Source organism: Chrysemys picta, chromosome 9 (assembly GCF_011386835.1).
Source record: "Chrysemys picta bellii isolate R12L10 chromosome 9, ASM1138683v2, whole genome shotgun sequence".
Lineage (NCBI taxonomy): Eukaryota > Metazoa > Chordata > Testudines > Emydidae > Chrysemys > Chrysemys picta.
The window spans coordinates 61,990,174-62,015,940 of NC_088799.1; the positions used below are offsets into that span (position 1 = coordinate 61,990,174).

General features: G+C 44.3%; 1 protein-coding gene and 1 long non-coding RNA gene across 17 annotated transcripts in view; both read left to right on the forward strand.

Moving 5' to 3' along the window:
* The first annotated feature begins 9,799 nt into the window (after window positions 1-9,799).
* Window positions 9,800-25,767, forward strand: part of ENOX2 (ecto-NOX disulfide-thiol exchanger 2) — a 155,609-nt gene continuing 139,641 nt past the window's right edge. For 5 of the 16 annotated variants that reach the window (XR_010590185.1, XR_006175186.2, XR_010590184.1 and 2 more), the window contains exon 1: window positions 9,803-10,010. Coding sequence is in view for 6 of the 16 variants with exons in the window: in XM_065556366.1 (XP_065412438.1) it covers window positions 9,839-10,010 (172 nt within the window). In the remaining 10 variants the exon portion in view is untranslated. Of the gene's footprint in view, window positions 10,011-25,767 lie in introns of all 16 variants that reach the window. The other 11 variants (XR_010590187.1, XR_010590186.1, XM_065556368.1 and 8 more) reach the window with 7 other exon arrangements.
* On the forward strand, window positions 18,182-24,135 carry LOC135973377 (uncharacterized). The gene is made up of 3 exons (XR_010590193.1): window positions 18,182-18,328; window positions 19,208-19,340; window positions 22,623-24,135. It is a non-coding gene; the product is annotated as an uncharacterized LOC135973377 (long non-coding RNA).

The window sequence follows — 25,767 nt, forward strand, 5'->3', positions numbered from 1 at the left end:
AGTTATTTCTGACAATTCTTGTGAGAAATAGACTGGACTTTGCAAAGAACAGTGGATATTTGCAGAGCCAGTGGAAACTGTGCTTTCCAAAGGAATCTTTTAGCAAGCAGTGAGAGAAATGAAAGGCATCTAATCCAAAATGTATTAGGAGAAAATTCAAAGGAGAACAAACTGACAAGAGAAACCATATGTGTTGATGATAAATGGAGGGCATTGCAGCACACAGGGGTCCAGCACCTCTGGTAAGAGACCACTTCTTATATCCTGACCCAGTCTCATTTGAAACAGGTTGTAGTTGCAATCAGTTAAAAGGCCAGTCATATGAGAGGTGTCAATATCCAATGACTTCTATGTTTACAGTTCTACCTTTTTAAAAAACCAAGTGCATCAGCAGTCCTGTGCATCACACCTATATTACAATGATCTAAATATGGAAACCTCTATGTCGGTGCTAAGTTTTATTAAATTATGGCAAACAACTAACTGATAAAAAGATGACTTTGTTATGCAGGACCTTTCACCAGCCATAAAAATGTGCTAAATAAGAAAGCTCTGTGATTCAGAGGTCCAAAAAGATTGAGACTGACTAATAACTTGTCCCAAATACTCCCACTAGCCTTTGCAGTCAATGAATGGATGTGTTTGGTAACCTCTATTTGATTGCTAGGTTTGTATGTGTGTGTCATGACAAAATCAACACCTGGATAAAATAATCACTGAAGATGGTGTTTGAATGTCAATAGAAGTGAGGCTCTCAGGCTCCATGAAAGCATGTCCGTCTGAAGCACCCTGGCTATCCCAGACACAGTGCTTTTGTACTGAGCATGGATCCTGGCTTTCCTCATCTTGGGGAGTGTGGCTGAGACTCCCCCATTCTGCGCTGTCCCACCAAACACTGTGGCGCACTCCAAAGACACCTCAATGGAAGCCTTTCCTCCTATGTCATTCACTCATTCCAGCTCTCTCCTGGTTACTCATCAACCTTACCTGCCTCTGGAAATTTCCATGACTTGCATCTGAAGAAGTGAGGTTTTTACCCATGAAAGCTTGTGCTCCAATACTTCTGTTAGTCTTAAAGGTGCCACAGGACCCTCTGTAACCTTATGGAAAGCACTCTCCAGCCAAAGCCAAACAGTGACAGATTGTATAGCCCTTGGCTGCCTCTGTGCCCTGCCATTAGATGTTACTGGTATCTAGGAGCCTTGGTTTGCTTAGTGCTCACTGTGTTAATGGCCACTGTTAAGTGGTAAGATATCATATAGCCTGGAGTAAACAGCCCTAGAAAGCTCTCATTTTCTTTTTTTTAAAAACTCTTATTTAATTCACATAGAAAATAAATCTTTAAAAACAGCCTTTTAATTAAAAGGCATTATAATTGGAAAACTGTTTTGCAACAAAGCCCAGGTGTTCCACATTTTGGTCGTTTGTTCTACATTTCATTGGCTTGTGTTGCCCTGGTAGGTGTGCAAACTGAGAGGGTCACCTCTTCCCCCTCTTTCTTCCCTTCTGTTGCTCTCTTTACAGCACTGCTGCATGATCACCTTTGCTGTGGTTGAGACTCAAATTACCTCTCCTTGAAGCTATTCTGCAGAGTCTTTGCCCTTGTGCTTCTTTTTTATTTTTCTGTTACTCTCTTCCTGCAGAGATATACTGTGTTCATTTCTAACTCTTCTGTCTGACCAGGCTGGTAGTATCTTAATACTCAACCAGTCATGGGTACCTAGGGACCCCCAACACCATGAGTCTTGTGCCCCTGGGTGAACTTAGCACATGGGGAATCACACACTTTCAGCATGCAGGAATTCACAACCAAATGGTCTCACCAGAGGAAGTGACTCTCTTGAAGCCTTGAAATTGGGTGTCTTTTTGTAAAAGATCTGTTCTAGCTCAGCTACAAATTATTGGGCTCAATGCATGACTCACTGGGTGAAATCTAAGGCCTGTTTTTTGTTCTTCAAACTGGATGATCATTAGCGCTACTCGGAAAATGAAATTTCCATCCCATGGGAAATTCTGACATTTCAAAACTTGTTTTCATTCTGAATCAGAAAGAAAATAGAAAATTTCATTTTTTTGTGTGTAATGGAAATTCCAAAACTTTTTGATTCTGAAACATCAGAATGACCTTATTAGCACTTTTTTTTTTAATAATGTCAAAATGAAACCTTTTAACCTGGTTGACCAGGAAGTCCAGTGGTGGCCATTTCTAATTTAGTTTTCAGTACATCAGTGAATCAGGCTGGTGAGAGAGAGAGGAGGACTTACACATACTAACAAAATAAATAAATAAAAGCTCCCTAGAAGGACTAGGATGGGAGATAAGGTGGAGGAGGGAATGAATGCACCCCCTCACCAGTCCAGAAAGAGGCGCTCCACTCTCTGGGAACATTTCTCAGTGAGGACAGCTCCCTTTAGCTAGCTGCCTACCACCAGTGAGAAAGAGGGCTTCAACACCCCCAGAGGGAGGTACTGGAGTCAAGACTCTCACAGTTTCTCTGGTCCAACCCATACAGCTGATCATACCCTGGATCAGATCTTTAGCCTAGATGTCAAGATCGAGGAGATCACAATTAGAGCTGGTTGGGAATTCTTCAGTGAAATGTTTTTCCATCAGAAAACGCTGATTTGTCAAAACGAAAACTCTTCACAGGAAAGGCTTGGTTCTGACCAATATTTCTACTCAAAAATATTTTGGAACAATGTTTCAGAAATAGTTGAAATGAAACATTTCGACATTTTCAAAATTAAAAATATCTGTTTTTTCTGGTTTGAAACAATGATTTGTTTGACTATAATTAGCTAAAATTTCTAATATATAGCTGTATTAAATTTAAAATGGTTGAAATCAAAATGGTATGTTTCAAAATTATCAAAATGAAACATTTCAATAGATCTGAACCATTTAAAAAAATTATTTCACTTTTTTGTTTAGATTTCAACTTTGTCCCAATTAGGGAAACAAAGATTTTTCAGTATCTTAAAATGTTCACAGGCTGGAAAAACCATTTCCTGCCCAGTTATAATCACACCTCAGCCATGGACATGGACAGACTATCACCTCATTAATGCCATGGTCAGAGCCTTGCCAGCCCCCAAGGAAACAAAGACCAATATTCCTGATTCTACCAGGAAGGCTCATGGACTCCACCAAATTTCAAAACTTGCTAGAGGAGAGCAGCACCCAGTGACAGGATGAGGAGTCAAGGACTTAGTAAATCATTACCATTCTACACTGGCCTTGGCCACTGACATGTCAGCCCCCAAATGACCCTTTCCTCCCCAAAGCCCACACAGATCCCCTGGCTTTTCTGGCTCCTGGAGCTGATAAAGAGGTGCAGAAACTCAAGCACTGATAGAGAAAAATGAAGGTGGAAACAGACAAGATGTGAAACAACAAATTCCTCCAAGCCTATACTGAGGCTTATTACAGGCTGGAAGAACCTTCTTATCTGCCTCCACTGAAGCTGTTAAATCATGCCCTGAGGAGCTATCCATGGTGGTAAACCAGGTACCTCTTCAATCCCGTACGTCTACAACCTGCCTCAGAATTGAGCACCGGACACCCTGAATGTACTGAACTCTGGGAATACAGAGGTACGGGGGAGCTGTTGGTTGGTGGGTGCAGAGCAGATCCAGGCTATTTGAGAAGGCATCCGAAATGTACATAACCTTTTTCAGTGCAGAAGAATGATAGTTTTTCAAAGCATTTGGTGCACTGAAAAGGTTTGGTAAAATTGTAGCATAACCTGGATTTTCAAACTAAGAATAGAAATTAATCTGTTGGGATCCAGATAGGAACTTCCTATCACTTACTTAAAAGGATAAAACAGATTTTTAAGCCTCTTGTTACGAAATTAAAAGTACAATATCAATATCAATAATGCCTTGCTTATATTCAATGCCTTTTATCTTGAGGTATCCCAAAGAATTTAAATTACTCCTAAATAAACTCTATAGGAGTTTCTCCACCCCATTTAAGAGGGATCTGGCTACTGTTTAACAGTGTACTGCAATATTCCAGAACAGTTTTTTTTGATGGGCAGTGAAGACTGTTAATTGAACTGAAACTGCAAAGGAAATTTAGTCATCAGACTACAATTGTCATCTGAAACCTGACCAGAGGACCTTAGTTGAACTGAACTGTAAAGACAAAGGTCTTAATTAAATACAATTACAGTATATAGTATAAGTAGATTCTATGGGAAAACATACAGGCTATTAAAGGAAAAACAATGAGAAGTCCTTGTGGCACTTTAGCAACTAACAAATGTATTTGGGCATAAGCTTTTGTGGGCTAAAACCCACTTCATCAGATGCATGGAGTGGAACATACAGTAGGGAGGTATAAATACACAGCATATGAAAAGATGGGAGTTGCCTTACCAAGTGGGGGGTCAGTGCTAATGAGCCCATTCAATTTAAGTTGGAAGTAGGCAATTCTCAACAGTTGAGAAGGAGTGGAAATCACTTTTCTAGTGTTAATTAGGCCAGTGTAAACAAGGTAGCCCATTTGAAACAGTTGACAAGAAGGTGAGTATTTAGCAAGGGGAAATTAGTTTTTGTAAAAACAAGGAGTACTTGTGGCACCTTAGAGACTAACAAATTGATTTAGTTTCTGTAGTGACCCATCCACTCCCAGTCTCTATTCAGGCCTAATTTGATGGTGTCCAGTTTGCAAATTAATTCCAGTTCTGCAGTTTCTCATTAGTCTGTTTTTGACATATTTTTGTTGAACTGCCACTTTTAAGTCTGTTATTGAGTGACCAGGGAGATTGACGTGTTCTCCTACTATTTTTTGAATGTTATAATTCCTGATGTCAAATTTGTGTCCATTTATTCTTTCGTGTAGAGCAGTGGTTCTCAAACTTTTGTACTGGTGACCCCTTTCACATAGCAAGCCTCTGAGTGTGACACCCCCCCATATAAATTAAAAATACTTTTTTTATATATTTAACACCATTATAAATGCTGGAGGCAAAGCAGGGTTTGGGGTTGAGGCTGACCGCTTGCAACCCCCCCATGTAATAACCTCGTAACCCCACTGAGGAGTCCCAACTCCCAGTTTGAGAACCCCTGGCATAGAGACTGTCCGGTTTGGCCAATGTACATGGCAGAGGGGCATTGATGGCACATGATGGCATACATCACATTGGTATATGTGCAGGTGAACGAGCCCCTGATTGTGTGGCTGATGTGGTTAGGTCCTATGATGTCCCTTGAATAGATATGTGGACATAGTTGGCACCAGGGTTTGTTGCAGAGTTTGATTCCTGGGTTAGTGTTTTTGTTGTGTGGTGTGTAGTTGCTGGTGAGTATTTGCTTCAGGTTGGGGGGCTGTCTGTAAGCAAGGACTGGCCTGTCTCCCAAGGTCTGTGAGAGCGAGGGATCCTCCTTCAGGATAGGTTGTAGGTCCTTGATGATGAGCTGGAGAGGTTTTAATTGGGAGCTGTAGGTGATGGCTAGTGGTGGTGTTACTTTCTTTGTTGGGCCTGTCTTGTAGTAGGTGACTTCTGGGTACCTACTACAAGACTGGCCCCCCACTTGATACAGCAACTCCCATCTTTTCATATACATCCCTACTGTATGTTCCATGTCATGCATCTGATGAAGTGGGTTTTAGCCCATGAAAGCTTATGCCCAAATTTGTTAGTCTCTAAAGTGCCACAAGAACTCCTCGTTTTTGCTGATACAGACTAACATGGCTACCACTCTAAAACCTGGGTATTAAAGGGTTATTTTCTCTAATAGAGAGAAATAGAACAAGAACCAATAGCTGGAAGTTAAAGCCAGACAAATTCAAATTAGAAATAAGACACATTTTTAATAGAGAAGGTGATAAACCATTGAAACTAACTACCAAGGGAAGTGGTGGATTCTCCATCTCTTAGTGTCTTAAAATGAAGACTGGATGCTTTCCTGGAAGCTATCCTTTAGAGAAACACAAATTACTGGGCTCAGTGCAGGAGTAGGGGTGCCCCCACTACACTTGGTTTTAGGGAAATTGTGGGGTCTCAGTCATTAACTAATTTTTGGGGAGGGGGCGCATCAGGAGGAATAAGGACAGAAAGGAGAGGGCTCAGGGGTGGGGTTTATTCCTGAGGACTGTGGCGGGAGGAGGAGGAAGAGATCTGGGGTAGGAGAGGGTATGAACTTGAGAGCACTTGGAAGGGGGCAGGTATGTGTGAAGGGGAGATGGGCTGAACTGGTTTGAGGGATCAAGGCTGCAGTTTCCTAAGAAAGGAAACACAAGTTTCCCTCAGGGATTGGAGCCTGGGAGGGGGAGGTGGTCTCACTGGGGTGGGGAAGAAGGCAGAGCAAGGCAGCACCCTCCCACTACCCTGTCCCATCCCAGCAAGCTCTGAGTGGTGCTGAGCAGTGTTCAGCTGAGTTTCTGGTATCAAGGACCTGGGTTGGGAGCTACCTGAGGTCGTGAACTTTGGAGAAGTGGGAGCTGCACAGAGAAATGGCACCCTGGCCTGTGCCTCCCTCCTGAGTGAGGCCCCTTGACGATTTGAAAGTATAGGTTTGGTCTGCAGGCTGAAAAGATCAGACTCCCCCAGACTAGAGCGTATCTTTCAGAAAGCCTCCCAGGGAGGGATTTTTACAGGAGCCTACGTGATTTAGGAGCACAAGTCCTTTCAATAAGAGTTGCACCTCAGTTACTTAGTCCCTTGTTTGGCTTCAGGCACGGAAATGATTCTTCCCGGGAGTTCAGAGGCACCATTGCTATCCTTTTTCATCATCATCTGTTCTTGTGTCACTGAGTGTCATCACATGGCTTGAAACTTTTTAGGAGTTTTGCTGTGACCAGTTTGTGACCTCTTCACCTGTTGCAAGGTTCTCCTCAATCTGGTTTGTCTTCTCAATCTGCACACCAAAAAGATTTTGTGGCATGTTAATTACCACAAGAGGGGGCTCATGTTCATCTTCTGGACCAATGTCTTCATTTGGTGAATCCGCAGTTGACTTGGCAAGGGTGAATTTGCATTTAGCAAAGCATTTTTTTGATGGTGTGTGGCTCAGTTTCACTCCAGGCTTGATGAAACCAATATATTGTATCCAAGAGTGAAACCATTTTCAAAAGCATTGGACTCGAAGTTACATCAGATCCATTTGATGAAGAATAAATTGAATTTGCCTTTTCTGAAACTTTGTTTTAGGACTTGAATTACCCCAGCATCCATAGGTTCTAACTAAGGTTGCCAGGTGTCTAGTTTTTGACTAAAAGTCTGGTCGAAAAGGGGACCTGTCAGTGTCTGGTCAGATGTACTGACTGGACACCAAAAGTCTGATTAGCAAGGGCGGGGGGAGGGAGGTCCTGGGTCATCAACCCAGGGCAGCCCCTGCTGAGGCAGGGCCATCTTATCAGCATCTTGTGGGCAGTCATGCAGCAGGCTCAATGTCAGGCTGCAGCTCCCATACCAGCTCTGGAGCAGAGGGAGCCCAGCTGGGAGTGGGAGGGAAGTGAAGAGGATAGAGCGAGAAGGATGGGGGAGAGGAGTGAGCATGGGGCGGGGCCTTGGGGGAGGAAGAGGCGGGGAAGGGGAGGGTCTGGTTTTCAGAAAGTAGAAAGTTGGCAACCCTAGCTGAAAAGCAGAGTTTAATGTTTGTGAATTTGAGAGGGAGGTGGGCATGGGGCATTATCCACAAACAGAATTTTACATCCCTCCAGTAGCAAGCTGCGATCAAATCTTTGTAACTGTTTTCCAAAAAGCTCAGAGTTCACCCATGCTTTCTTGTTGAGTTCATATTCCACGGGCAACTCGATAGTCAACTTGCCAAAGCAGTGTGGGTGTTGGGATTTACTGACCAGTACAGGCTTTTCTTTATCTCCAGTCATGTTGGTGCATAGAGCGAGGGTGCTTCAGCAGGATTGCTGAATGCTCAGCACTTTTGAACTCAAAACCAATTAAATATTTTTCAAATTTTGTAGAAACATTCTACTTTGACATTCAGAGTAAACCCAACAAGGAGTCTGGTGGCACCTTAAAGACTAACAAACTTATTTGGGCATAAGCTTTCGTGGGTAAAAACCTCATTTCTTCAGATGCATAGAATGAAAGTTTCAGATGCAGGCATGAACTTTCACGCTATGCATCTGAAGAAGTGAGGTTTTTACCCACGAAAGCTTATGCCCAAATAAATCTGTTAGCCTTTAAGGTGCCACCAGACTCCTTGTTGTTTTTGTACATACAGACTAACAGGGCTACCCCCTGATACTTGACACCATGCAAGAGTAAATCCAGTAACTTTAAGGTGAAACCAATTTTGCAAGCCAAGGATATAGCCTTAAATTGGGGCATTATATGTGCAGCTCGTTGGAACCGGGGACAGACTGCCTTCTGCCGCCTCATAATTTATAATAGGGTTACCATATTTAGTGCCTCCAAAAGGAGGACACTTTAAAGGGGCCCCAGCCCCGCCCCCGCTCCCGCCCCAACCCCTCCCCCTCCCCAAAGTCTCCGCCCCCTCCCCTGCTTCCCGCGAACATTTGAGTCGCGGGAAGCCTGAAGCAGGTAAGGGGGGGTGTGTGTGGGGGGGAGGAGGCGCGGCCCACCCCTGGCACCGCAGGTCCCCAGCCCGTCCCCCGAGCCCCCGGCCCGGCACCCGGCCCGGCACCCGAGCCGCCTGGCCCCGGCCCCCCCCCCGAGCACCGCCGGCCGAGCCCCCGGCCCCCCCGAGCACCGCCGGCTGAGCCCCCGGCCGAGCCCCCGGCCCGGCACCCGAGCCGCCCGGCCCCGGCCCCCCCTGAGCACCGCCGGCCGAGCCCCCGGCCCGGCACCCGAGCCGCCCGGCCCCGGGCCCCCCCGAGCACCGCCGGCCGAGCCCCCGGCCCGGCACCCGGCCCCCCCGAGCACCGCCGGCCGAGCCCCCGGCCCGGCCAGGCCCCCCGAGCCCCCGGCCAGGCACCCGAGCCACCGACCGCATGTCCGATTTTCCCGGACATGTCCGGCTTTTTGGGATTTCCCCCCGGACGGGGATTTGGAGCCCAAAAAGCCGGACATGTCCGGGAAAATCCGGACGTATGGTAACCCTATTTATAATTATTAGCATTGGATTATTATGATGATCAAATTAACATAGAGTGTAATGAAGAATTGTAAGATGCCATGCACCTGACTTGAAGGGTGAGTAAAACTGGTAGGCTATTATAAAGTATTATTGGCACAAGCATGCATCCAGGTAGAGATGGTGCCCTAATGGCACGCTGGGGGGCAGAAGCAATGGGGGTTCAGCCCTGTCTGGCATGCCCTGATGTTGGGTGCTTAGGAGGTCCCCTGACAAAGGGGTGCTGGAACAATCTGTACAGTGAGGTGCTGAGAGCCATTGACCCAAACTGTAAACCCTGCATAGATGGAAACCACTGGAGCACCCCTAGCTCCAGCCCTTATGCCCTGAATGTTCTCCGGATACTCTGGCTGCTATGGCAACCTTCACTGAGGTTGGATCTGCGCCCGTCGCCATGGTTTCCAGGCACGCCCTGGTCACGCGGAGCTACGATGGTCCTGTCAGAGGCTTTGTACATCCCTTTGTAACGAGCCTGCGGCGACCCCGTCGGGCGCTCTCCGCTCAGACACCCCCGCTCAGGCCGGCCGGCGCCTTGTGGGCCGCGGGGCGGGCAGGCAGGCAGCGGGAGATGCGCGGGCCCGTTGGGACTTGCAGGGCGGGCTAGTCTGCTGCGGCCTAGCGGCGCGCTCGGCCAAACCTAGTGCGGCTCTCTTCACAGTCTGCTCTGAGTACAGCCACTACAGCCTACGTTACCCAGAAAGCCTCGCGTCCGGAGTCCTGATGACCAATTAGAGAACGAGTGCCTCCCCAAGAAACTACCATCCCCAACATGCCTCCGGGCACACAGCGCGCTCCCGGAGAGCGGTGGCCAATGGGAGGCGGCGCAGGCCGCTTTGGGGCGGGGTTGTGTCTGCGGCCTGTGCGGGCGCAGGCTGAGGAGCTGTCGGGCGTGCTGCGGATGTATAAGGAGTATCGGGGCGGCGCGGCCCGGCGGGCGGCAGGTGAGGGACCAGTTGGAGCGGAGGGGCCTGGAGGGAGCTGGCCCCGGAGGGCGGCTGGCCCGCCCCGCCCCGAGTATAAGTGGGGTGTATGTGTCCCTGGGGGCGCGAGGCTCCAGACCGGGTTCCCCGGCCTCGGGGGGGGGGGGGTGAATGAGGCCCAAGGGAGGGTGCTTGGCTTGGCTTGGCTTGGCTTGGCTTGAGCATCGACCCGCTGCCCGTGCTGGGTGGGCGTGCACGCCCGGTCCACTCAGGCTGGGTGAGAGCCGGGAAGAGAGGCCTTGCCTCGGGCCCGAAGCGATGGGCTGCAGTCACTGCTCGGACAGAGGCCTTGAGCACGGTTGAGGTGGAGGCATGTGCCTGAGTCTGCAGGCAGCCCGAAAGGATAGCTCAGAGCAGGGTGAGATGCCCCTGACTATGAGCCATGTGTTCATTACACAGCCCTTTGCTGGCTGTTGGGGTCAGTCCTGGGGGTGCATTCCTGCTGCTTGCTGATGGAAAGGGGCCTCTCTTATCATGTTGCTGCTTGTTTGAGAAAGGCCCCCCTTCTTTCTAACTCCTGGTGCAGAGGGAGGAGGGGGGCAGTGCCACAACACAGGGCTGCAGAGGAACCTAGGTTGTGGTGCTTGGGATTTGAGACTGTCTCAGTTCAGCTCTATGTGCCTGCTTTTCCTTTACACCTGTAACCAAAATGCCCAGCAAGCATGTCCTATGTGCACCACCCAAATGGGTATTCATTGCTTTTTTTTTCTCTTATGTTCTCAGCCTTGGCTGCTTCTGTGCGGGCTTGCTTCTGAAAAGCCTTTTGTGTGTGTGTGTGTGTGTATTTCTTGTGTTTTGCAGGCCTAAGTGCCCCTCAGGCCTACCTAGCTATGTAACTCTTCTTGCCATGACCAAATAAACTTGGCAGCTTGTCCCAGATTGCTCAACCCTCTCAAAATCCCCTTCTTGTAGTAAAGATCCATTTTTTTTTTTTCAGAGCTCTATGTGAATTTGTTTCCAGCAAGGGAGCTGCTGATAAGACACTGAAAGTAGTGTGCACGTTCACTAGCCAGCTATTTTGTATCTTTAACATAATTGAGTGGTGCATGTGGGTCACCTCGTTTGGCAAAAGTCTCAATATTTTAGACCAGAAATTAAAATTCCAGGATGGTTGAGACTTAAATTATCATAGACTTGCTTTGGTATTTCTATAATAATAGATAATATGAAGTTATGGGATATTAGTTGTCAACTACAGACCATGAAATCACTCTAGGGAGCAGGATGACCACTTCCTTACACACCCATCGACAATGTGCTTGGGTGGGGGAAGAAAGCTGTGTAATGATGGGAGACTTCAGTTTGAGTGACATGTGCTGGAGGTCTCATGCTGCCAATACTAAAACATCCTTGGAATTTGTCAGTGTTGTAGATGAAAATTTCCCAACTCAAAAAGTGTTGCAGCCCACAGTGGGGAATTCTTTTAGACTTTGTCTTAACACATAAGAACGGCCATCCAGGGTCAGACCAATGCTCTGTCTAGCCCAAGGTCCTGTCTTCTGATGGTGGCCAGTGCCAGATGCTTCAGAAGGAATGAACAGGGCATTTATCAATAAAGAGGAACTGATCACAGAATTAAAAATTAACAGTAGCTTAGATACAAGTGATCATGACTTGATCACATTTATAATGTGCAGGCAGAATAAAGTCCAAACCAGTATATATATATAAAAACAAAAAATTGGTGTTTTAATAGGGCCATTTCACAAAGCTGAAAACAGTTGAGCCAAATCAGCTGAAAAATTCATCCAGAAAAATGTGAATAAGTAGAGAACACCTGCCTAGATGCTCAAAAAGCCAAAATTGAGGAGGAAGGCTGTACTGGTTAAAAAGCCAACCTGGTTTAGAGGGGAAGTGAACGCATCTATAAAATTTTATATTCTTGATAGTAATGATTATAAATCAGAAGTTTGGAATTCTAGTAAATTGGTAAGGGAAGCCAAGGGACAAAAGGAGAAATCTATGGCTTGCAGAATTAAGGACTATATGAAGGAGTTGTTTGAATACATTAGGTACAAAAATAATCCTGAAAATGGTATTAGTCCATTACTAGATGGAAATGGTAGAATTAGGAATAATAATGCAGTAAAGGCTGAAGTGTTCAATAAATATTTCTTTTCTGTATTTGAGGGGAAAAACAGATGCATCATCTCATTATATTGCAATATTAACACTCAACATTCCACTGGTATCTCTGGAGCATGTTGGACAGAAGCTATTAAAATTGGACCTTTCTAAATCAGCAACTTCAGAACTTGCATCCAACAGTTTTAACAGAACTGGCTGAGGAACTTGCTGGACCATTGATGTTGATTTACTATAAGTCTTGGGATGCTGGGGAAGTGCCAGAAGACAGGAAAAAAGCTAATGTTTTGCCAATATTTAAAAAGGGTAAACAAGATGACCAGGGTAGTTATAGGTCTGTCAGTCTGACATTGAACTATGCTTAATCAAGAACTAAAGGAAGGTAATGTAGATTAACATGGGTTTCTAGAAAATTGATCCTGTCAAACTAATTTTGTATATTTTTTTTGGATGAGATTACAAGTTTGGTTGATAAAAGTAATAGCATTGATGTAAAATACTTAGACTTCTCTAAGGCGTTTGCCTTAGTGCTGCATAACATTTTGAATGAAAAAAAATACCTAGAATGATATAAAATTAACACTGCACACATGAAATGGATTAAAAAATGGTTGATAGATCTCAAAATAGAATTGTAAATGGGAACTTATCATTGTGTGGGTGTGCTTCCAGTTGGGCCCCCATAGGGATTGGTTCTTGGCCTTACACTAGTTAACATTTTTAACATTTTACCTGGAAGAAAACGTGAAATCAACACTGATAAAGTTTGCAAGTGACCCAAAAATTTGGGGAGTAGTGAATAATGAAGAGAATAGGTCACTGATACAGAACAATCTGGATTGCCTGGTAAAGTGGGCGCAAGCAAGCAGTGTGCATTTTAAAATGGCTAAACGTGTACATCTAGGAACAAATAATGTAGGCTGTATTTACAGAATGGGGGACTCTATCCTGGGAAGCAGTGACTGTGAAAAAGATTTGAGCATCATGGTGGATAATCAGTTGAACGTAAGCTCCCAATGTGACACTGTCTGAAATCGCTACTGTAATCCTTTGATGCATAAATGGGGATCTTGAGTAGGAGTAGAGGGGTTATTTTACCTCTGTATTTGGCAATGGTGTGACCACTGCTAGAATCCCGTGTCCAGTTCTGGTACCCACAATTCAAGAAGGATATTGATCAATTGGAGGGAGTTCAATCAGAGAAGAGCCACGAGAATTTAAAACGGATTGGAAAACATACCTTATAGTGATAAACTCAGAGAGCTCAATCCACTTAGCTTAATAAAGAGAAGGGAAGGAGTGACTTGATTACAGTCTATAAATATTTATATGGGGAACAAATATTTAATAGGCTCTTCAATCTAGTAGAGAAAGGTATAACACAATACAATTGCTGGAAGTTGAAGCTAGACAAATTCAGACTGGAAATAAGGTATAAATTTTTAAGTGAACATAATTAACCATTGGAATAGCTGACCAAGGGTCATTGTGGATTCTCCATCACTGGCAATTTTTAACTACAGATTGGATGTTTTTCTAAAAGATCTGCTGTGGGAGTTATTTTAGGGGTGTCTATGGTCTGTGCTGTACAGGGGGGCAGTCTAAAAGATCACAACGGTCCTTTCTGGTCTTGGAATTTGTGTATGTATAAAGTACAGCAAAGGAGATGGAAACCCACAATTTTGATTGAATAGGATGAGATGTGACTCTCTATTGAGTTTCTGTTGTTCTAGAACGGTGGTTCTCAAACTTTTTTCCCGCAGACCACTTGAAAATTGCTGAGGGTCTCAGTGGACCACTTAATGATCTTTCCAAATGTTGTCTGTACCGTTAGCTAACTATTGTAAAGCACTTTGGATAAAAGTGCTATATTAAAAAAAACACCTTAATTGTTTTTTTGTTCTACAAATAAAAGCACATAACTCATATTTTAATATCAGTAGTCTTACCTTTCTAATGCAATGGATGTGTCCTCTCTCTCCCCTGCTGCGGCAGCCCCCAAGCTGGGGCTGGGAAGGAGGGGGGTCTCTCCTTCTCTCCCCTGCTGTAGCAGCCCCCAAGCTGAGGCTGGGAAGGAGAGGGGGATATCTCCCTGCCACAGAGCTGAGGCTGGGAAGGAGGGCCGTCTCTCCCCGGCAGCCGCAGCCCTGGAGCTGGAGAAAGTCACCTCTTTCTCTGGCCGCCGCAGCCCTTCATGTCCCAAATTCCCCCCCACCTCCTCTTCTCACCCCACTGCCCCCTCCCACTTACCCCCTATTCCCCCCAAGGACACCACCTCACCTTACATGTGCATCTTCTCCAGGGTTCAGGCACCTAATTAGTGGAGCAGGGCAGCCCCGAGCTGGGCGCAGGTCACTTAGGAAGGCGCTGGGAGTGGGTTCCTGTGCTCAGCCTGAGTTAGGGACATTGCTTCTGCCCCTCCCCTTGCTGAGGGGTCTACTAGTTCTGGGGAGAAACTTTGTTGCTGTGAGTTCCCTGCCAGGGGCCCAGGCTGGCCTGGTAGTATGTGCTCCCTGCTCCTGCAGCCCCAGCCTCATGGGAGCTGGTGGGACTGGCAGGTTCCTGCACCCAGGGGCAATGCATGGGCTGGTCACGTGCCCCCACCTTCCCCTGAACTTTTAAATTGTGCCAACCCCCCCCCCATTGTCAACAGTTACATGTTGCCTCTGGAGTTAGGGAAGTATTAATGCCATTTTCCTCTGGTAAGACCTCATCTGGTCACCCATTTTCAAGAAAGATGAAATCCAGCTTGAACAGGTGCAGGAAAGGGCTTCTGAGATGATCAGTGGAATGGAGGGTCTATCTTATAAGAGGAGACTACAATAGCTTGGCTTGTGAAGCCTAACAAAATGGAGTCTGAGAGGGAATATGATTGCTATCTATGAATACATCATCGTGTAAATGCCAGGGAGGGAGAAGAGTTATTTAAGCCAAAGGACAGTGTTGGCCAAAGAACAAATGAGTAAATTGGCTGTGAATAAGTTTAGTCTGGAAATTAGAAGAAGATTTCTAACCATCAGAGGAGTGAGGTTCTGGAATGAGTGAGCTTCCCAATAGAAGTGGTGGTGGGGAAACCACATATCCTCTTATTAAGCTTGATAAACTTCTGAACAGAATTATATGGCAGGGTTACCAGTCATAGCAGGGGCTCAACTCAGTGACCCAGGAGGTCCCATCTTTTCTTGTGCTGTGTATTTATACCTGCTACTGTATTTTCCACTTCATGCATCTGATGAAGTGGGTTCTAGCCCATGAAAGCTTATGCCCAAATAAATGTTAGTCTCTAAGGTGCCACAAGGACTCCTTGTTGTTTTTGCTGATTCAGCTACCACTCTGAAACCTGTTATTTAAATAAACTTTATCAGAAACTCAGGCCCAACAAAGAAAATAACAGAACACCACTAGCTGTCACCTTCAGCCCCCAACTAAAACCTCTCCAGCGCATCATCAGAGATCTACAACCTATCCTGAAAGATGAATTTTAAGAGTTAGTCAGCAAAAAAAAATTCAAGTAGACTGTCCTACATTGCTTTTGTCTAAAGACAGTAGTTACATGTAGTAGAATTTGTAAATAAAATACAGAAATCTAAATAACATACGTAACATATTCACATAATTGAAGTTGTATAAGTTAGATCAATTTACTGCGGTAGTGTAGACCAGCCCTCAGTGTATGAGAATATTTGTGCATAGAAGAGAACCCTTGCTTGCCTCACAGTTATTTTAAAAATTGTACCATATCTTGTGTGTTTAAAAGGTGCATTATAAGTATGTGCAGGAAAAGTCTCTAACAGTTATATCGTGCCCTTACAAACTTTTCAAAATATGTAGGGTAGATGCCTATGCAAGATATTTGTCCTAGAAAAGCCTCTGTGGAATTTAATCCCTAATTCCGTTTACAAAATACACCGAGTGGAGCTAGCTTGCATGTGGTCATTTATATGTAGAGAATTGTCATCACTGTGATCAAGTAACTGTGACATATGGGATTTCCTCCATGAAGTGTATCTGTTCAAAGCAGGTGAGTCCCATACTGGGCCACTTAGAATGCAGCAGAATATGTAGTCTGCCGTTATTGTGCCCTTGTAACTCTTCTGAAGTAACTTCAGTATGTATTGGAGTGAAGATTTCTTTAATATGGTTGACCTGAACAAGATACAAGCAAATTACAAATTAAAGGTAAGTAATACTGACTCTAGAGTTCAGTCAGCCAATAAACAGGGAGGACCTTGATTGAATTCCTAGTGTGCGTGCGCTCTCTCTCTCTTCTCCCCCCTGCACCCCCCCAATCATTCTCAGGAGAGGCATTTACTTCCCCTTCTGTCATGGATGTTTATGATGCAGATGATAAAGGTATATTTCTGGATAAGGAGACCTATCAGCAAAAACATATTTCCAGTGTGTATGGTGGAGATTCTGTAAATGTTCAGTGTTGCAACCTTCCAAGGGATATTAAGAGAAAAAGTCATTTAATGCCTGGCTGTTCAGTTTTTGTTTAAAATGATACCTGGGGTCTTAGGACAAGAGTGTTTTTACTATTGCTCAAGATTGATGATTTTTATACATGCTACTAGAGTCCAGGTCATGTAATCTTTTCCCTCCTGAACTCAATTTTTGAGTCAAATTTTCTGACTTATGTTGGAGTGAGAGAAGGAGAGAGAGGACTGAGGCACACTAGTGCATTTTTATTAAATTATCAACCCTTTTTACATATGCAAAGCTTAAAATACACTTAAACTTAACAACCTGGCTTATCGTGAAGGAGTCAAATTCTTTTAGGCCCCAGCAGAACATGAGCTTCTCCAAATAGCCCTTCAGACAAAAGTCTGTATATACAGGTAACCTTTCTACAAGGCCTAACAAACTCTGGATGTGTTATTGGACCAGCTTGTGGGGCAGGGAAATTAGTTCTGTAGTTGAGGACTCTTTAACTTCATATAAAAATACTCTTCCCCCATCCCCTAGATGTATAGATCAAAAGACTGAGCAACCTGAGCATTCCAGGTGATATCAACTTTGGGCTAGGAGAGGAGAGGTGGTCTCTGAGGGACTGCTCAGTGATGAAACTCTCATGTAGCTCATTGGAACAGGATCAGGCCCTAAGGTAGCTAGGACACAAACTATGTAGGGCTTAAAAATCAAAGCCAACATCTTGAATTTCCCTCAGCTATGTATTGCAAGCTGGCATGGTCTTGAAGCACAGCCCAAGTGAGTGGACAGCCATAGTGTGCACCAGCTGAAGTTTCCAAATGGTCTTCAGTAGTAGCTCTAAGAGCACATTCCAGCAACCCACCCCTGGGGGTGGGGGGGAAGCATGGATGAATGTCAACCGCACATTCAAAAGAAGAAGTCATAATGTCCTCAACAAATAAATGTAAATCGGGTTGGGGAAAGCATTCTTGGATCCTGTTGCCAATTTTCCAGTTTGGCACTTCTGAATATCAAGACTGACTTCCAGTCAAGAACTCCTTCCCCCCCCCTCCTCCAAAAAACAAAAACAGCTACAAATTTATCAAGACCATCTAGCAAGAGTTGTGTTGCTTTTGATATTGTACTTCTGCTAAGAGGTCCGTCATCACAGATTCCCACACGTGGGTCTGTGCTCCAGTGCTGGAGTTCCTTCAGTTGAGCTTTCTAAAGTTGTTGTTTCCAGCAGGGGCTGTCTTGTACCAGCTCCTGCTATGGAACACCAGCATCTCCTGTTGCTTCAGCAGCCAGTTTCTTTCTTTCACTGGCAGGTGAAGGAGCTCTTTAGCATTACTGTTCCTGCTAATTCAGGCCCTGTAGCTGTCTGTTTCTTAACACCTCATTAGTTTCTTCTGCCACAGGATTTTATTTTAATTATCTGCTACTTTGAATCCTAGTTTCATTTAAGAGGAAAATCAGCAATGTTAGCAGTTGGTGGTGTTGCTTCTTGTGCCTTGAGCAGCTTTCTGTATCTGTTAGCACATCAGTTCTCTCTTCTTGTTCCTTGGCACCGTGTGAGTTGGTTGACTCATTAGGACTGTAGTTCAGTTTGCATGGATGACTCCTGTTTTCTCTTTCAGGTCTGGAAAAGACAAAGCCACTAGCTTTAAGAAGTGTTCTAAATGTGGTTGGACCATGTCCATCAAAGACAAGCATGACTGCTGTATCCTGTACTGAGGAATGAAGTGTGATAGGCTTGGTTGTTAGGCTGCCTCTCAGATATCAGTGTAAGCAATCAAGTCTTGGATGGGGTGCCTGAAAGCTCTTCTGGCTTCCTCTCATGCTTCCTGTAAATTCACTGAGAAGGTAGCTGAGAAGTTCCTGAAGACTTCAGCCCTTGAATCAACTGGAGTTGTGCGTCCCAGCTTCATATGAAGTCTTTGTTGGTTTGGTGAGAGGTCCTGGAGCTCCACTTTGACATCTTTTTAAAATAAGTCAGTGAGACCTAGGGTGTTGGTGACAGCAGTAGTTGAGATTTCAGTGCACTTTGTGCCTCAGAAGTGATCTGCAAAATGTTTTTGAGTTCATTTTTACTTTTTCTTATGGTTCATGAAGATCCACTGCTGCTTTTTAGTTATTTTGTCAAAACCCATGTCTTCATGACCTTTAAAACTGAAAATAGTGTCTCTGACCCCCCTCCTCACTGAAAAACACAAATGAAAGGGATTTAAAATCTGCCCTCTGCTGACATGCAGAATTGTTTCAAACAGCATTCCCCTCTCCATCATACTCTTTGCATATATATTGCTATAGCGTTTGTTTAAAGTTGTTACATTGTTTAGGTTATATTGCTACCTCTCAATATAGAAAGCATGGAGGGGATAAAGCTTGGAGACTAGAAGGAGCTCTGATTAGTCAGTGATTGACGTGTCTGTAGGATTTAGACTGTCACTGTTTCACAGAAAAGGAAGTTCAGCAAGTTGCTGAGGCCAGTGGGGTGTGTCCAAAAGGCAAACTTCAAGGAGGCATAACAGCCAAATTAAAAAAAAAAAAAAGTGGGGTGGGGGAAGAGATTAGGACTTGAAAAAATATGGGTGCTGTTAGAAATACTCATCAAAGTTTTGCAGGTCAACTTTAATGTGTCAGTCTTGTGTTTTGTACCAAAGCTTCATTGAACAAGACATCACTACTTCTGTAGTCTAGAGAGAAGTGTCTCTTTGATCGCAGGAATGCAACTGGCTCTATCTACTTCTGGCAGCAAGCACCTGACATCTCTAGGGACCCAGGCCTGAATTGCTAGTGAGTTGGTGTACCAGTTATTTGACAGAAATAGACAAAAGAATGTGTTCAGACTGATGTCTTCATTTAACCAGACTGCTTTGCTTGTGTCAAGGCTGATTCCCCACTCTGGCACTTTGAGTGCAGAGTGGGAGCCTGCAAGGATTCTAAAAATTAATACTGGCCACTTCAGGCTGGTGTCAAACTCCCAAGGTTACAGCTTTTCTCTGACCTTGGATGGGTAGATGCTGCCACCACCCAAATGCAAAAAATCCCTTTTTACCCAGGAAGGAGCACTTGGGAATTCTTCCTTGTGGGTACCCTCAAGCCCCTTCACCCCCCATCCGGGGAAGAGCTGAGAAGGAAGAACAAAGGAAATCAGCTGTTGCCACCAGCTAATTAAACAACATATGCACAAACCTCTTATCCTTAAAACTCCCAATCCTTAAAAAAGGGAAATTTTATTAAAAACAAAGAGAAAATACATCTAGAATTTAGGCTATTGCTAGATTTAAAAAGAGCAATTATAATTAAGCATCAAGAATGGTTTTCCTGAGGTCCAGCTTAAAGGTTACAAGCAAAACAAAAGCATTTGGAGTTAGCACAGAGGAGTCCACAAGCTTTAATCACGTCTTTTTAGGCGTTTTCTGATCTACTTACATATCTGGGGTTTCAAATTGAGTAGTTTTAGGTATGATCTGGTGATTTTCATAACTGGTTCACAGCTTTTTACAGCATAGCTTCAGCCCTGTTTTGCTCTGTCTCCTCTCTCCGGATAACAACAACAACAGACAGACAAAAGGGGAGTCTTGTTTCAAGTTTAAAAAGTTCTAGCCTTCCCATTGGCTCTTTTGGCCCAGTGCCCACTCACTTCCCTTTACCTATCCATCTAGTCAGACTTTTTAACCCTTTACAGGTAAAGCAAGTGGAGAACAGCTAGTAACAGGGATTTTATAGCGAGCTGGCTGGCTGGCAGTCCATAAAAGGTAGCTCTGCTCCCCCCCCCCATTTATCACAGCTTGCACCAAAGATTTTGTGCCTATGCCACTACATTTTATTCTATAAAGGTTTTTATACTGCAGTCACAACTAGTATCTTGTCCTGACAGTATTAGGAACCCTTGACACTGCACGAGTGTTTGAATTGGAGCTTGTGCCTCAATTATTCTGAAGCAGTTGGAGATTCTCTTGATGCTGGCTTTGACATTCAACTGACATGTCAACAGGATCAAGCAGATTTGGCTGGCCTGCGCACAGCATCAGTGCAGTAGTCTGCAAGGCCTGTTAGAGACAAAGGGGCTGATGATGATGATCAGGAGTGAAATTCTGACAGATGGAGGAATCTTCTGAATACAATTATATTTTTATTGGAGGTGAAGGCAGAGGGAATAACACTCCTGCAGATGATAAAGTGTTAATATCAATTTGGTTATGGCCTTGTTTCACTTTGGAAACAGACCAGGTCCACAAAGCAGATCTTTCAAGGCACCTGGAGATATTTCCCTCTGAAATGTTTATCCAGTACTTTCTGAGCTTGTTGATAAAGGTGTGGAAGCAAACCTATTACAGGTACTTGATAGAAAGTATCTTCTGCTTAGAGAACCAGCAACTAGTCCTCACCATGATAGCCTGGTGCTGGTGTTTGCAGCAGCCTTAGACAAGACTTAGTAGATTTTCAGTGTACTGTTTCCAGGCTTTTTCTGACACCCTGGATGTCTTTTGACGTATTTTAAGAGCTGCAATGCACAAAGTTCCACTGTGAAATGTCAGTTCCTCACGGGCAAACAGTTTAAGCTGTAGAAGAGGCCTTGCTTTTTTTTAAATGGTTTTTGTTTCTGTTCACCAAAGAAAAGCAGGACATCTCTCCTTATTTGATACAGCTGCATATAACCATAACTCCATCTAGAGCATCTCCTTCTCCATTTTAAATTGAAACACTAGCAGGGTATTTTTCCTGAGAGGGTCTCAGCTTTTATAATGTCTTAATGTCTGTCTTCATTTAGTCTGCAAGAACCTGGATTTGTTAACTTTTCTAGCGTGCATTTGCTTTTTGGGAGTGAAGGCATGTTTATGGAGGAGTTAAGTTGGGAATGTAGAAGGTTTGGCTCCAGGGTGTGGTGGTACAGTGTAGGATTAGTGATGATGAATGGGTACTTTTGGAAGTAGATAAATGGATTTAAAAAATTAACTTACAGTTGTGTGGAAACAGCACAATATCAAGAGCAGGTGTCCTTTGCTCATGGTAAATCAGTGAGGGCAGCTGACTCTTGTCTATCTCAAGTGGCTCTATTTAGCAGGTCTCCACCTGGAGGTTCAGCAGTAGCTGTAGGCCCTGCCATATGATACGGGGACTTTTGAAAGGGGGGACGGTGGGTGAAGTAGGAAGTCACTTTTGCAAAACTAGCTTCTTTCCTTCTTTCTGGTATGATGTTCAGGCATTGTTATAGGGGAGAACATAAGATTTATATGCTCACGACAAAAATTGCTTCAAAGTTTGGGTGACAGACTTGTTGCGATGAAGGGGTATCAGGCTTCAAGTTGTTGCTTAGAGTCCTTTTCTTATTGTTTATGGCATTAAGAAGTTAGCCGTGCTTCTTGGGCTTTATGGTATAGTACTTGGCTTGCTTTTACCATAGTGACCTCACCGCAGAAATCCTTCCATACACTTCCAAACATCTAACAGACCCAAAATGGAGAGAACTCAAGAACTGGAATTCAAAGTCAGACGGCCTTTCATTTAGGGAATGTTCTCTCCCCCCTTCTATTTATTTATTTATTAACAAAAAAAAATCTTTCAAAAGAAACAAGTTGTTTTGAAAATCTGTTGCTGATACCAAAAAACTCTATACTTGAGAGAGAACACTAGGACTCCATTAGCTTGCATGGCTGACTAATATGTCAATCCACACATGTGTTGCTAGGGCACACAGTTAATCTGCTGTTTGGATTTTGGCTAACCAGTAATTAAGATTATCGCTGCTTTTTAGACAAATGCAAGAAGTACGGATAACTTCTGTCTTATTGTTGTGTACTGCAAGCAGGAACAGTGCACAAACAAGTCAGTTATAAACTTTCCTGGTTTTGGATGACATCTGCCTGGCATGTCCTGGCTAATTCCTACCAGTTCTTCTTCCTGTGAGGGCAAGGCTGTTTACACTGCCGCCTCCTGTTATGTCAGATATAATCATGGTAATACAGAAATGCTTTAGTTTGCACTTGATTGGACAGAAGCCAGACAACAAAGACAGAAGCGAGAGAATATATTAGGAATTAAGTGATGCTCTTTCCTTCCTTTCTTTCCCAGGAATCTTAAATCCTGATACAGCAGAGGTTTTTTGTTAGGATTCAACTGACCTGCTATCATGATGTCCCCACTAGTCCAGATGAATCCAAATTTTTCCCCAGGTGGCAAATGAGATCAACTGATGTGAGAAACTGTAGCATCATACTGCTGTATTCACACCCTATCCACTATTGTAATAATGTTTGTATAAATTATGCCTTGTAAGGGATCATTTGAAAACTCATAATTTGCTGGTCTGTATTGTCCTGGTAAAATAAGTTGCAACATTGTATGTGAAGTTATAAAAATCCCCTTTAGGGTGTACATATTTCAAACACCACATTCCTGTCCATGCCGAAGCTGACAAACAGATCTGTCTTAAATAAAGGAATGTGTGCTCCTCTTAATTTGCATTTAAGTAGTAAACCGTCATCAAGCAGGTAGGAAAGACAAAGGAAGTTCAAACAGCTTTAAAACCAGCAGGGAACATCCTTCCGCATATGATTCTTTGTTTCCTGGTTCTCAGCTAGAAATGTTTTTAAGAGGGGACTGAGGCTATGTCTACACTGCCGAGTTTTGTTGCCAAAAGTTATGCCGTTTTAATTACAATGCTTTAATTAAACCGGTGTTGCATGTCCACACTATGCTCCTTGTGTCGGAAGAGTGCATCCCACTGTGCAACCAGCCGCAGGGTGCTTTGGGAAGGGTTTGCAATGCCTCATGGGGCAGGTACAGCGTCACATGATGCAGGTTTCTCAATTTAGTTGTTCCATGGGCATCCTACTAGATTGCCAGCTGCTTTACAATTGAAGTGTGCATGGAGGGGTGTGTATGTGTGAGGAGAGACTGCTGGGGGAGTGTGTATGTGAGAGAGAGAGAGTGAGTGTTGGAGGAGTGTGGGTTGGGGGAGAGTGAGCTTGTTGGCATGCTGTCTCATAAGTTCAGATAGCTGCCAGAAGCAACCCCCACCCCCCTCCCTGGCTCTGCACAGCGCGCGCACACTCCACGTTAATGATTTGCTCTTTGTTGCCCAGAGCAGAGCAGCATGCTCAGCTGTCAGAATGGAGCTTTGAAGGGGGAGTGGCGCATATCTGCAGGGTCGTAGAAACTGAAGAGTTTTGTCCCCAAAAGTGGCATAGCAGTGTGTCCACCTCGACTGTTTTGTCTTTTGGTGACAAAACTCTGCAGTGTAGACAAGGCCTGAAGCTAGTAAAAGGAGGGACAAACACCCTAAGGCATCCCTCAGTCTTTCTCTACCCATCACATTTAGTATACCTGAAGAGACACAGGAAGCAGCTGTTGGATTCGGGGGGGGGGGGGGGGGGGTCCTGACCTACACAGTTTGGTCAGTTAGACTGCTGAAAGCATGTGGTGAGAAACTCTGCTTGGAATCTAATATAGTTTGTTAAATTAGGCACCAGTAAATGTTTTATCTTTCTTTTTCTTGTAACTATTTCTGACTTAAGCCTCGTTACTTGTACTTACTTAAAATCTCTCTTTGTAGTTAATAAAGTTGTTCGATTGTTTTTTCTAATCCAGTGTGTTCAAGCTGAAGTGTATGGGTAACTAATTTTGGGGTAACAAGTTGTGTGCATATTTCCTTAAAGGAATCATATATTTAATAACTTGTACTGTCCAGGATAGGGCTGGGCAGTATAGGAAGTACATTTCTGGGGGAAAATCTGGGGCTGGGAGTACGTTAGGGTCACGCTGTGGTACTCTTTAAGGCTGGTAAAAGCTGCAGAACACACACAATAGGCAATGATTTACGTGCTGGATGCTGTTTGTGAGCTGTCTGGGTTGGTGGCTACAGCAGCAAGGCATTGTAAAGGGCACCCCAGGTTAGAGAGTAGGAGTGACACAACTACCCAGTCTGGATTGTACCTTCGTATGTCACAGTCCTCGCTAGTCCAGATTTAGCAGAAAATTTCCCCACAGAGGAGATCAACTGATGTGAGAAACTGCAGCACCTCTCAGGAGTTCCCGGTGGTTCTCACTCAAATGTGCAGAAGGGACGTTATCAACCATCCCTGTCCAGTTTAGACCATTCTACTGCCACAAATATAGACACTTCTTTCTGTTTCAGGGAATTCCTAGCTCATCATTATGCTACCTTGTGACCTTTGGGAATCCTTGGATGTCATTTGAGCCTAAACCAGCTCAGTTACCATGAATTAACTAAGGGGCCACCAAATGAAATTTAACAAGTAGCAGGTTTAAAACAAACACAAGGAAGTATTTTTTTTTTTTTTTCATGCAACACACTGTCAACCCCTGGAACTCCTTGCCAGAGGGTGTCGTGAAGGCCAAAAGGGGCTCAAAAGGGAGCTAGATAGATTCATGGAAGATAGGTCCATCAATGGCTATTAGCCAGGATGGGCAGGAATGGTGTCCCTAGCCTCTGTTTGCCAGAAGCTGGGATTGGGTGACAGGGCATGGATCACTTGATGATAACCTGTCTGTTCAGAACCCTTGGGGCACCTGCCATTTGCCACTGTCAGAGGACAGTATACTGGGCTTGATGGACCTTTGGTCTGACCCAGTATGGCTGTTCTTATGTATAATTAAAGGAATTGCATTGTTTTTTAAATTGTTGATAAAAATTGTGACACATTTACAGATATTTTGCCTGTTTTGGCTCATTGTGGATTTTTTTTTTAAAGATAGCTAAACTTAAAAAACAAAACAACCACCCTCAACACTATTTTTCAATGCAATAGACCACATTCCTTACAGTTTCTTTTGCCAGATATTTCATACCTACATTAAACTGGCTGAAAGTTTACTAGTCCGTCTCTCCCCCCCCCCCCCCCCCATTCCCTAGCCATTGGGTTTATGAGGGCTTGGACATTTCTAATTAGAAAGCCGTCTGTGGTGCTGTTAATATGGTCCTGACTAAGCTGCTGAAGCTCCTTTTCAGCCAGTATGTGCTCAAGTTTCTTAATTTAAGGTCACTTTACTGGTATCAGAGACTTGCGCTCATAAATTGACTGAAGTCCAGGCTCTAAAGTGACTGATCCGCCTTATGTCAAGAGTCTTCAGGGATAAGGTGGTACTAAAGAAGCATCCTATATTCCTTCCAAAGGTGGTGTCAGTACTCTACTTCTTCAGCTATCCTGCTAATATTTGCCCCATGCCCATATATCCATCCCAGCAAAGCTTTTCT